The sequence below is a fragment of the Pogona vitticeps genome, chromosome 5, assembly GCF_051106095.1.
Source record: "Pogona vitticeps strain Pit_001003342236 chromosome 5, PviZW2.1, whole genome shotgun sequence".
In the NCBI taxonomy this organism is placed as follows: domain Eukaryota; kingdom Metazoa; phylum Chordata; class Lepidosauria; order Squamata; family Agamidae; genus Pogona; species Pogona vitticeps.
Window position 1 is genome coordinate 193,420,635 of NC_135787.1, and position 12,738 is coordinate 193,433,372.

General features: G+C 47.4%; 1 protein-coding gene across 4 annotated transcripts in view; it reads right to left on the reverse strand.

Moving 5' to 3' along the window:
- The window catches only part of FBH1 (F-box DNA helicase 1), a 31,372-nt gene continuing 18,634 nt past the window's right edge, over positions 1–12,738 (reverse strand). For all 4 annotated transcript variants that reach the window (XM_073002454.2, XM_073002453.2, XM_073002452.2 and 1 more), the window contains exons 11-21: positions 11,854–11,941; positions 10,243–10,329; positions 7,273–7,409; positions 6,827–6,926; positions 6,577–6,701; positions 5,716–5,776; positions 5,292–5,486; positions 4,686–4,811; positions 3,572–3,678; positions 2,072–2,203; positions 1–311 (exon numbers count right to left, since the gene is read on the reverse strand). In XM_073002454.2, coding sequence (XP_072858555.2) covers positions 141–311; positions 2,072–2,203; positions 3,572–3,678; positions 4,686–4,811; positions 5,292–5,486; positions 5,716–5,776; positions 6,577–6,701; positions 6,827–6,926; positions 7,273–7,409; positions 10,243–10,329; positions 11,854–11,941 — 1,329 coding nt within the window. In that variant the 3' untranslated portion in view covers positions 1–140. The remainder of the gene's footprint in view (positions 312–2,071; positions 2,204–3,571; positions 3,679–4,685; positions 4,812–5,291; positions 5,487–5,715; positions 5,777–6,576; positions 6,702–6,826; positions 6,927–7,272; positions 7,410–10,242; positions 10,330–11,853; positions 11,942–12,738) is intronic.

Here is a 12,738-nt window from a genome sequence, read left to right on the forward strand (position 1 = left end):
ATCACCGCTCCCTAGTATGTGGCTCTTCTGCCTCAATGCCCTCTTAGCTCCCTGAGTCTCTCGGTTGCACTTCTCTCATTTTTCAGAGGTGGGGGCAAGCGGGGGCCGGGGGAGAGAGACCCCAGCCTCCTCCTCCCCAGTCAAAAATGCTCAAGGAGGAACAGGACCACCTGTGGGAAGTCCAGGGCTTCTTCGGCGTAATCCATGCCTTGCACCACCTCAGGGGAGGCGGTCAGGCCGACCAGGGGGCCCAGGCGCTGTTCCACGCAGGCGTGGCAAAGGAATCCCTCCGAGCCTCGGGTGCCGTCGCTCTGGCAGAAAAAGACGGAGAAGAAACCGTGACGTTTGCAGGGAAACCTTCCCACGAACCCTCCCCCTCTGCAGCTCGGGAAGGGTTCTCTTACGGGACTGCAAGAAAACTCCACCAGTTGCCATCCTGAAAAGTCATTTCCTTTTTCTCTAAGTGGCGGGATCACATCTAAGCCCACACAGCCAACAGCTCAATGAATCATCATCATCCTCTTAGAATGGCAGAGCTGGAAGGGACCCCTAAGGATCATCCACTCCAGCCCCTGTCAAGGAGGCCGTGGGGAGAATCGAACTCGCAACCTCTGGCTCTGCAGCCAGAGGCCTAACCCACCGAGATGGAAAGCAGGCGGGATTCATGAGTCGTCTTCATGCCCGTCTCTTCCAGCGGACGTTGCTCTCTTACAGCTGAGCTTCCCAGCCCGGGGTCCCCAGATCTTACTGAACTGCAACTCCCAGAAATCCTGACCAGCACAGCTGGAGGGGTTAAGGCTTCTGGGAGCTGCAGTCCACAAAACATCTGAGGACCTCAGGTTGGGAACCGTCACGCCCTTTGCCATTGGGAATCCTGGAACCAGCCACAAGGAACGGCAATAACGCCTCCAGGTTCTGCCTCAAGCTGAGAATGTATTTCTGCCGGAGGGTCACCAGAGTCAGAGCCTGAACATCTTGCAACGAGGAGGCAAGACATGGCTGGCATAGTTGAGTCTGTGTCTGGGGTTTCCCACCTGGGGTCCCCAGAAGTTCTTGGCCTACAATTCCCAGAAATCTTGGCCAGCGTAGCTGGTGGTGAAGGCTTCTGGGAGTTGTAGTCCAAGAACATCCAGGGCTCCAAGGTGGAGAACTATGGTTTACATGATCTTTTTTTTTCTCTTCCTAATATTTGTTGCTTCAGTTTGCATATAATCTTCCAAAACAGACGCTATGCACAATTGTTATCCGGAATTCAAAATACAGTGGTGCCCCGCACCACGACAACAATCCTTTCCCCTGAAATCGCTGTTAAGCGAAAACATCGTCCAGTGAAAACAGTTTCCCCATTGGAATGCATTGAAATCCATTTAATGTGTTCCAATGGGGAAACTACCTCGTCGTCCAGTAAAGATCGCCCATAGGGGAAGCCATTTTCCAAGCACTGACCAGCTGTTAACATGGCTGCCCTGCGAAGCATGGGTCCGGAAAACACAGGGCAGCCATTTTGCGGAGCCAGAAAACATTGTCGTCTTGCGAACAAACAGTTCACAAAGCACAGACCTAATTGTCGTCAAACGAAAATCCCCCAAAGGAAACATCGTTTTGCGATTGCTATAGCAATCGGAAAAGTCACAGTCCTGTGGATTCATTGTACAGCGCGATCATCGTCTAGCGAGGTACCACTGTAGCTGCTCACTGATATTGCGAATCTAGTGCTGGTGTAATACTTATGTTCTGCCACCAGGTAGTGCCACAGCACTTCATACAGCCTTAATATATATATATATATTATATTATAACGGAAGCAGCAGAATAAACTTCACCGAGTGTGAGTATCCCCAATGGATAACCATCCTAAAACAGACCCTAAAATAAGAAAACAAAGTTTCTGAACAAACCAGTTATTCTCTACCATAAGGGAAACAACGCTTTCCAGACAATATTTTAAACAGAACTAGAAATGGTTTTACAGAGACACAAACCACAGAGGAAGGGATGAAAGGGGAAAAATAAACATCAAGTTGTATCTGTACAAAGCTTCGCTGCTCGGTTTAGCAAAAGGGATACCTACATAAACAAAAGGCTTTTTCTTCATGGTTAAGAAGGATTCGGTCGGAATGGAGTTACAGCAGCCGCGCACCGAGCACTGGACCGGCACATCTGCACAGACCTTGCTTGTTAGCTCAGGTTGCAAATAATATTCCTAGAGAGGAAGAAAAAAAAAGGTGGGCTTCCTTGACCGCTTAATGCCATAAACTACATGGGGTCCGTTTGCAGCGAGAGAAGGCTGTACCCAAATGGCATTAGGAATATAAACCAAGATTCAGAAGACAAAAAGTAAAGGCTGCAGGTGAAAGCAATTAGCAGTTGGAAAACCTGGGACTGACTGACTATCTATCTATCTGTCTGTCTGTCTGTCTGTCTATATATATATATATATAGAGAGAGAGAGAGAGAGTAGGGTGTCATTATCCACAGGATCACTATCTGCTGATCTACTTATCCGCAGTCTGGAACTATTAAAAGAAATAGCCCCCCCAAAAATATGTATTTTAATGATGACATTACCAGAACAGGCCACTAGAGGGAGCCAGAGACATTCCTATGTACAGCATTTACCGTATTTTTCCATGTATAAGACAATACTTTTGTCTAAAATCTTTAGACTAAAAATTGATGGTAGTCTTATACACAGAAGTAAGCTGAGGAGAGAACAAAAAGGAGGGGGAAAGCAGGGATCAAAGAGCTGCAGGATTGCTTTGTTCGCTGTTTCCCCCCTCCTTTTGCTAAGCCCCGCAGGGCTTAGGAAGTGGCGGGCAAAGCAGCCATCAAATTTTCTAATTTGGGGTTAGAAAAGTGGGGGGTCGTCTTATACATCAGGGTGTCTTATACACTGAAAAATATGGTAAACCGTATATAAATCTAATAAATTAGATATATAATCTAATAAATAAGCTCTTTGGAGGGAAAGTCACATAAATGTGATTTTTCCCCCAGTAGTGTGGCCAGGGCTGTGAATATTGCAGTGTTTTGAACTTCCAATACAATTTCTCTCGCTGCACAGCAGAAGTGCAGGGGTTCACAGTGTAGAATCAGCTTCACGTTCCCCAGAGCAGTCCACCCCTTTCCTCATTAGCAGTTTCAGTAATTCGCTCTGAGATTTTAGTCGGAGAAACCATAAGAATGTTTCATTTACTTACAGCTGCACAGACCCAACAGCAGACAAGCCCTACAAAAACATGACCGCTTTGAGCAACAGGCCTCCCCAGGCTCACTGCCTCCAGAGAGGGGAAAAAAGCAGAGAGGCAGGGCTCTCTTTGAATCAGAGGCAGGAAGGAACAGGGGATTGGCCAGGGCCAGACAGATTGACAGCCAGCCTAGCTCAGCCATCTCCCTCCCAGTCCAACCTACTAATGGCAACATGCAGGACTGTAAAAAAAAAAAAAAACCAAAAAAACATGGGAGCTGCATTTTGTTAACTCCGCAGGACTCGAGAAGGGCTGTTCATGACAGGTCCTTTCGGAAGACACTCGCAAGGTTGACGCAAGAAGAGGCCATTCGGCCGACTCACCCCAGCCAACGTCAAGAGATGGGTTAGACCTTTGGGCATGATGAGACGCCTCTTGGCCCGGGTGACGGCGACATACAACAAGTTCCATTCATCCTCCGGGACCCTTTCTAGAGAAGGAGGGAAACTAAGATGAGAAGGGAGGAGACCGCTCAGAAAGCGGATGACCGCTTCCGACTCTTCTCTTCTGCGGGCTTCCATCTTTGTCAGCATGTTCCTAGAATCATTGTAGAACCGTGACGTTGGAAGGGGCCTCTAAGGCCATCTAGTCTAACCCTCTGCTCGAGGCAGGGATCCAAATCAAAGGAGATCTGCTGTCTAAGTTTCTGTTTAATTCCTCTGACGTTCCCAGTGAGAAGCCATGAGCCTCGGTCTTAAAACAGCCTCAAGGGCAAACCAGCAACCCAAGGAATGGCTGTAAGCTTCCCTGGACACAATCCAGGGACATTTTCACCTGACACTTTGGATGTTCATGTAACTCCCATTAAAGCCCCTCTGTCTGCACAGGAATGTGGAAACCCATTAGCTCTACGGTCATTGCTGCAGATTTTGTGATCTACGAAGGAGAGGCTATATAACTTGGAAAATTGTTTTTACGTGGTTTGGTGGGATATACATTGGCCCCAAGCCCATCTAAGGTCTGTACGGGTATTCGGTCCACAATGGAAACGGTAGTTTGCAAACCTCGTTTGAAGAAGCCACAGTTCCTTGGTTCAGATAAAACCAACAAACCAGGGTTTGCCGTAAGTCTGAGACCAAACATTTCAACTCTGAAGGACGGGAAGCTGGGGGGGGGGGGGGAAGGGACTTCTCCAAGGTCTGATCCTAGTTGGAAACGGGATGGGAAGATCCTTTAACCTCTCTCTCTCTCTTTTTTTTTTTTGCTGCGTTTCTCAGACTCCTGCCAGCATGAGGAACATGTTCTCCATACTGCTCTTCCCGGCGCCAAAGCAGAGCGAAGCACCTTCTCGGGAGCTGCAGGTGACGCTGGCACTCTCTGAATGGATCAGGATCCCCACCCCACCCAAGCTACCAAGCCCAGCTTAAGCCCCATGCAATGCCGGCTGCAGGAAGGAGTAAAGGGGTCCGGGTAAGGCGGGGGGGGGGTCTGGCTCACCCGTCCGGAAGACAGACAGCCTTCTGAGGTTGTGCCGAGCAAACGGGACGTTCACGAAGTCATCGGCGACTTGGACAGTGTCGAATTCCAGCCCCTTGGCCTTATGCACAGTACCCAGGATGCAATCTGCAGCACACAAAACAGAATACTGTAGGGGGTGTGTTTGCAGAGTGGTGTAAAGAGACTGACAGACGTTGACTCCACAAATTATGGGAACAGCCCAGTGAGTTGACAGTTACTTCCCTAGTTAGCAGAAGCAGCTGCGTGTCCCAGGAGACGAAATCTAAAATGTCTATTATTTCCCTCCCCATCTACCTATTTATCCACCTATCTCATCATCCATCATCCCTCCAACCCTAACCTCCCCACCTCACCCCTCAAGCCACGAAAATCAACGCAGGATGAAAAAAAAGATAAAAACGGATGGAAATTCCAGACCAATCAATAGACTAGGTAAAAAAAAAAACTAGATGGTCCTAGAATTCTGGAGTTGGAAATGGCCCAGAAGCAGCTTGGAAAGGCCAGCTGTCCTCTCAATGCTTCCACCGTTACACCGCCGATCCCCTTTCTTCCTCCCGGTCAAGTCAGAGCCCCGATTTTCCTTGCCTGCCATCTCTTGTCCAGGCACGTGGTGCCGAGAGATCCTTTCCACCAACTCTGGAATGCGGTCTCGGTATTTCTCCACAATCGCGATCTTCATCTCCAGCTGCTTGTCTTCCGCCTTCACGGCGTAATCTTTGAGGCGTCCGAAGCCCTTCTTGACCCACCTCCTGAAAAAGGGATCCTGCACCTCCAGGTTTTCTGAGAACACAAACACACACACACAGAGGGGGATAAAGCAAAGGCAGAACAAAATGCGGGAAGCCACACGGGGCTGCGCCCGAAACGGCCAACCTAGAGTCCAGAGCCCTCTTCCTCTCAACAGTGTCCGGAAAAACAAAGAGGGAAGAAGAGGCCATTTACGGACGGCTCAACGGATCGTTCCCAACCTGGGGTCCCCAGATGTTCTCGGACTGCGCAGGAGGCTCACCTTCCGGGTGGAGCAGCTTCCAGACGTCATGTATCTTCTCCAGGCCAAAGGCAGTAAGCCCCTAAAAAAACAGAAGACATTAAGAGACTTCTCGGCTCCGCTGAAGAATTCTGTGCCATCGACGGAGGGATCTTGCACCCAGTTGCACTGCTGGACTTTCTAAGCAGGATCAAGATAACCGCATGGATAGTGGACTGGCTTTGCTTTGACTTACTGCCAAATCGGTCATCGTGGCAGGATGGCGGATTCGGCCGTGTTTCATTATGCAACATCGCAAAATACAAGTTACTTGTCCTTCATGTCACAGACTGCCACAATGCTACAAAATAATTAACATAACAGCATGGACAGTGAACAATGTGGAGTCAAGGATGATTCGTCAGCATTAGCGAATCAGGCTGGACCAGAAGTCTTTCGCCGAGAGGCCCAGGAAAATTGCTTAACTCTTTATATGGCTGTCAAAGTGAGGGAACCGGGGAGAAATCCTTTTCTCTGGATTTCTTTTCTTTTCTTTTACCATGCGATGCATTGTGTTCGCTATTATCCATGGTTTTCAGCATCCGCTTGGGCACAGAACTAATCCCCCATGAATAGGGGGTTCTACTGTATTTTAAAATTTTGTGTTCCCAGCCCTGTGTAAGCCACATTGGGTCCCTTTTTTTTGGGAGAGAGACAGGATGGAAAAGAAAGAAGATAAACAGAAAAACAAGATAATTCCCTATGAGTAGTTGCAAACTGCAGGAACGGCATAATGCAGACACATGCCTAGTTGTCAAAACCAGAATCAAGGGGCCAAAAAGCCAATTTATTTCACCTGATCAGGTTATTTCTCCACCCTCCTTGGCTGCACATCATACTTACCCCAAGAATGTGGATTTTAACTGGCACCTCTTCGTTTGTAACACTGACCGCATCCTCAAAGACCGTCTGGTTATTCCTGGACAAGCGAGCCACCTTCCCTGTCACGCCAACCCCAGTGACGTCGCCTGTCCAAAAAAAAAAAAAAAAGGAAACGAAGACAAAATCAAGAGAAAGCCCTGCATTACATAAAGACAGAAAGAAGGCTCAGAAAAGTCACGGGAATGCTATAGATTTTTTTTTAGCTTCTCACCCTCCTGGTTACTGCCCACTAATGTCTTGTTCCGGACTTTTTTACAGACGTCCAGGATGGTGGCACCGACGTAAGCGATTTCAGGTCCGAATCGGAAACTCTGAAGAAATGAAGGAAGGGGAAACACAAGGGCAAGATTTCAAAAGGAGAATCAGAAAAAGGGAAAGCCAGCTGCAGATCTTGGAAAAAGTGGCTTTTTAAAGGGCTGCTAAGAGTCCCCTGAAAAAAGATTTTTTTTCCCCCCAAGTTCTGCTCCAAATTCAAACAAAGGAAAGCGAAGATTCAAGTCTTCCTTCTGGGATCTCATATCTATCAACTCGGCATTGCACCTACCTGCCTAGTATTTTTGTTTGTTTATTTGAAATATTTTTTTACCCCGGTGTTCTCCTTAAAGAGGACCGAAGGATCTCACCTGGTCTAAAAGGAAGGCGGATGCCCGGACTCACCTGGGTAAGGTAGAAAATGTGGGTATGAGGCACTTCGGATAAGGCATTGACAGCACCCCGGAAAGTGTAGATCTGCTGGTGTGGGTCGCCTACCAAGATCACGCCACACGGTTGGGAGAGGACAATGTCCATAATTGCTAGAGAAAGAGGAATGAGACGTTGGGAATAAAAGACCAGAACTTTGCCTTTGCAAGAATCCCAAAGCTAACCGTCCTGACAAGACAACATGTACTGTAGGACCCCATTATCCACAGGATCAGTATTCATTGATGCATTTATCCACAGTCTAAAAAAAATTACAGTATTTTCAAAGATGATTTTACCAGATCTAGTCACTAGAGGGCAACGGAGACCGTGATATATATGGATTCTGCTATTAAAATAGCATTCGCTATACAGTGGTGCCCCGCATAGCAACATTAATCCGTTCCAGGATTAACGTCGCTATCCGGAAACATCGCTATACTGAACGTAAAACCCCATAGGAACGCATTAAACTCCGTTTAATGCGTTCCTATGGGGGGAAAACTCACCGGTAAGCGAAGATTCCCCATCCGGCCGCCATGTTCGCCGCCTCGGTAAGCGAGGGCAGGGCGCGAAAACGCTGCGGGCGGCCATTTTCTGCACCGGTGGCCATTTTGGAACTGCCGATCAGCTCTTTTCTAAACATCGCAATGCGAAGATCGGTAAGCGAAACGCTTACCAATCATCGCAATGTGACGTTTTGCCACCTAAAACATCGCAATGCGATCGCATTAGTGATCACAAAAAACACGTTGCTATGCGGATCAGTCGTTAAACGGTGCGCTCGTTAAGCGAGGCACCACTGTAATTCACTTTTTTCAGCATCCGCGGGGTGGGGTGGGGGGTTGAAACCTGTCCCCCCCCCATATCTACTGTATTCCAATCTCGCCTGGTTTTCAGTGGAGATCATTTTGTAAATTTTTTCCCACTGAAGATGCTGTTTATTAAATCAGGAAGCAGAGAACAGATTTCTTCCAAAAACGGAGCTCCACACCTCCCCCCGCCCCGCAAAAAGAAGCAAGGTGACCAGCTTTCTACTTCAAAACAACAATTTCTAGGATCCCGGCCGTGAAAGCCTTCGAAAATACAATTTCTAGGATGTGTGTTCACTAAAACAGGTTGCGTGGTTGTGATCTCCTGTCAAATGGCTTCTTGCATATACTGTATCAACATTCTTTTTGAGGGATGAGATACTGGAAGAGTCATTTTCCCACGGCCAGTCCCCAGAGCATCATGGCCAAGTTGCAATTCGAACCCAGCTCTCCCGGGTTCTATACTTTTCCCACCACAGCAGGGGGTTTCCAACCTTAAGTCACCCAGATGTTCTTGGACTACAACTCCCAGAAGCCTTCACCCCTCGTTGTGCTGGCCAGGATTTCTGGGAGTTGTAGTTCAAGAACCCCGGAGTGACCCAAGGTTGGGAACCACGGCAGTACAGCGCACCGTGTCCCCACTGAAACAATACGAGGAATTTAAACAAGAGGACCATATGGACAAGTTTCTTTTCGGGAGTACAGTAAGACACACACCCCATATCTGTGGGATCGTTGTCCACCATTTCATTTATCCATTGTCTGGAAATATTAAAAATATGAAAAGAGAAAAAAGGGGGGAAAGACCTATTTTCAAAATGTATTTCCCAGAACTGAGCACTAGAGGGAGCCGCAGAACCTTCTTGTACAGTCAAACCTCGACTTACGAACGACCCTACCTACGAACATTTCGACTTACGAACGGTTCCGTTCGCAAAAATTTGTATCGACTTGCAAACGGAGCCTCGACCCACAAATGAAAAAAAGGCAGGGGAAAAGGGCGGGAAATTCTAATTTCCCCTGCCTTTTTTTTTTGTTCCATTCAAACCATTGGTGGCGAAGAGGCTGCTCTTTCACCCCTACAGGTAGGAAAAGGGACCCCCAGGAGGTCTCCGATGGCGGCAGGGGTCCCCGGGGAGGTCTCCCACAGCTTCCCCGCTATGATCGGAGACCTCCTGGGGGTCCCCTGCCACCGTGATTGAACCCCCAGGAGGTCTCCGGAGGCCTCCTGGGGGTCCGATCATGGCAGTGGAGGACCCCCCAGGAGGTTTCAGACTGGTAAGTGCTGCTTTTTTCTTTTTTTAAACTGTTCTGGGTGGCTTTTACAGGGTGGGTTTCAGCTGAGGGGGTTATGTTTCTGTCCTTCGTTGTTTTGTTTTTGGTGTGTGTGTGTGTTTTTTCAGTCCCAGCATGGGACTTGCTCCAATGTTTATTTTTGGATTTGTGTCTTTTTGGTTTTTATTTTTTTAATTGTAATTTTTATTTTATTTTATTTTTTGCAGTCCCAGCGTGGGACTTGCAGTATTTTAGTTTAAATTTTTTTTTGTATTTTTTTCTTCCCCCAGAACGCATTAATCGGTTTTCAATGCATTACTATGGGAAATGGTGCCTCAACCTACCAACTTCTCGACTTGCGAACACATTCCAATACGGATTAAGTTCGTAAGTCGAGGTACCACTGTAGTTGAAGGGCTCAGCTCTGGTCATACACAGCGAGAATATGAATTTCTGGATTTTTTCCTTTGAACCCTGCTATGTATAGCGTTTGCTATTATCTGCAGTTTTCAACCTCTGTGGGGGGGGCAGTTTGGAACCAATCCCTCACAGATATTTGGGGGGGGGGGTTCCTACCGTACAACTGTTTTGGACTGGAAGAATTTTGAGGGTGTTGTCCCAGAAACAATTGACCTAAGGCTCACACAGAGTTTTGACTATTTTCAGAGGAGCTAAACCTTTCGGCCCGTTTTTCAATTAAGGAACCTTTTTACAGGGACAGAGACGGTCCTGATCTAAGCCGCAACCCCTTCTTTTTAGCGCAGTTGTATCACATTCTATTTAAAGCAGCTCTTTGCCATCTTTCGGCTCGCTTCAGGTGGCCTAAGCGTCCCCCCCTCCAGCCTTTTCCATGACTCACCTGGTGTGCAGTCTTGAGCTTCATCTACAAAAATCGCGTCGTAGGCAGAAAGAGAAGGCTTCTGGAGTTGCCACAGCTTCAAATACCCTAGAGAGGAGATTAAAGGAGTGTTTGAAACCAAAAACGATGACGAGAGACAGATGTCAAGCACATCTCTGCACTAACTACAACTCCCATAGTGCATTCCCCTCGCTTCAGAAGATGGGTGCTAGATCAAAATGATGGGCCTTGGAGTACAACATGTCTTTCTAATTTTTTAACATTTTTTACTCAGCAAAATATGTATCAGTACAAATACAGTAGGACTCCCCTTATCCACAAAATCAGTATCCACTGATTCACTCACTCGCTGTCTAAAAACATGAAATGAAAAATCCTAGAAATACCTAATTTGAATGATGAATTTACCAGATCTGGTCACGAGAGAGGGAGACAGAAACCGTACTAGGTATAGTGTTTGCTATCATCCGCGTTTCTCGGCATCCACAGTGGTGGCCCTTGGGATGGATCCCCGCAGATACAGGGGTCCTCCCGTGGTACAATCCTTTCCTATCATCCCCGAATAGGTTCATGCTATCAAGCTTAAAAGACAACAGACAAATAGCCCAGCTGACTTCTCAAAAGGCCACCCTCTCTACTGCATTCCAACCCAAAAACTCACAAAGGGAGACAGATTTTAAGTTGAACTATAATACATCCGGAAGGCATAATTTTGGAGATGGCTGGGCTAAACCACAGGTGGGAATCTGAGCTCTCCTCCCTGCACGGCCATTGCTGGCAGCTTTTGAGTTCTGCTTTGAATCCCCAAAGCTATTTTACCGTGCCCAAAAACGGCGAATATACCTACGCCTTGATACTGTCGACCAGGAGCGATTTTCCTCTAGAACAAGATGTTTAAACTCTTTGCCGAAGGGAGGCACGCACAGAAAGGCACAATGCATTCGAACAAAAATCTAAGTGTTTTTTTTTCCAACTAGGATTGGATGTTCCCAAACGCACTTGCCAATTTTTCTGACCATTCCCAAGTTCCTCCAGAGATGCTGCTACGACACCCTCTCGACTAGGGCTTCCCAACCTTGGCTCAACCAAGTGTTCTTGGAACTGCAACTCCCAGAAACCCCGGCAGGTGGCGAAGGCTTCCGGGAGCTGCAGTTCCAATTGCTGAATATGGGGTGTGTTTTTTTAAAATGGTTTTCTTAACCATCTTTAAGCACATATTTTATATATGTTTTAGTATACATTACTTGGGGGAGTCATCAAGTCAATTCCAACTTATGAAGACTCTTTTTTGGGAGGGTGTTCAAGGCAGAGAGAACTCCAAAAGGGTTCCCCATTCCCTTCTTCTGGGAGGGGATCCCTGGGACTGTGTGTGCAGCTGGCCCAAGGCCCCCCAGGCTGGCTCTTCTCTCTGGAGATGCACCGTGGGGGGGAATTGAACCCTCACCCTCTGGCTCCACAGACAGATATTTAACTCACTGAGCTATCCAGCCATCTTTGGGCACCTTAGTGGGCAGAAAAGGGGTTTTAAAATACTTTAAAAATAGATACACACATAAAAACACACTCTCACACACACACTCTCTCTAACAAACACACAACCTTGCCACTTACCATCATGGGTCATCTTGTACGCCATCTCTCTGGTTGCAGTCAGCTTCTTCATATTGTCCCATAATAAGCTTGCTTCTTCAACAATGATCTTTGAAACAATAATAATAACAATAAATTCAAGAATGCACACTTGGCCTTAAACTTTAAGGCTGAAATCAACTATTTCTTTTCCAAACAGGTAGCCACATTAGCTTGTTTTTGCATTCCAACCATCTTTTGCCCTTCAGTTAGTTCTGACTTATGGGGCCCCTTTTCGGGGGGTTTCAGGTAGAGCCTATTCAGAGGTGTGTTACCATCCCCTTCCTCTAGGGGCGCCCTGGGACTGTGTGTGCAGCTGGCCCAAGGCTACCCAGGCTGGCTCTTCTCTCTGGAGATGCACCGTGAGGGGAATCGAACCCCCCACCCTCTGGTTCTGCAATCCAGGACCTAACCCACTGAGCTATCCAGCTGGCTAAATAATATCTGCATGCTGTAACTCCAATTTTGACTTAGGATGACCGTGTTCCAGGTTTTCCAGGTAGAGAGTACTCAGAAGTGGTTTTACCCCATCCCTTCTTCTGGGAGGGGGGAATCCCTGGGACTATTGTGCAGCTGGCCCAAGGCCACCCAGGCTGGCTTTTCTCTCCAGGAGACACAGTGAATTAAACACCCCACCTCTGGCCCTGCAGTCAGAGACCTAACTCACTGACCTAGCGTCTATAACAAAAAGGAAAAGGAAATGAGGTTTCACACCTTTAAAGATCCTCACATTTATTTCAAGGTAAAGAAGGTCTGAGGATGGGGATGGTGATCAATCAAAGCTTAAAAGTAAAGGCAAAGGTTCCCTTTGATATTTTAGTCCAGTTGTGTCCGACTCTAGGGCGCGGTGCTCAACTCCGTTTCCAA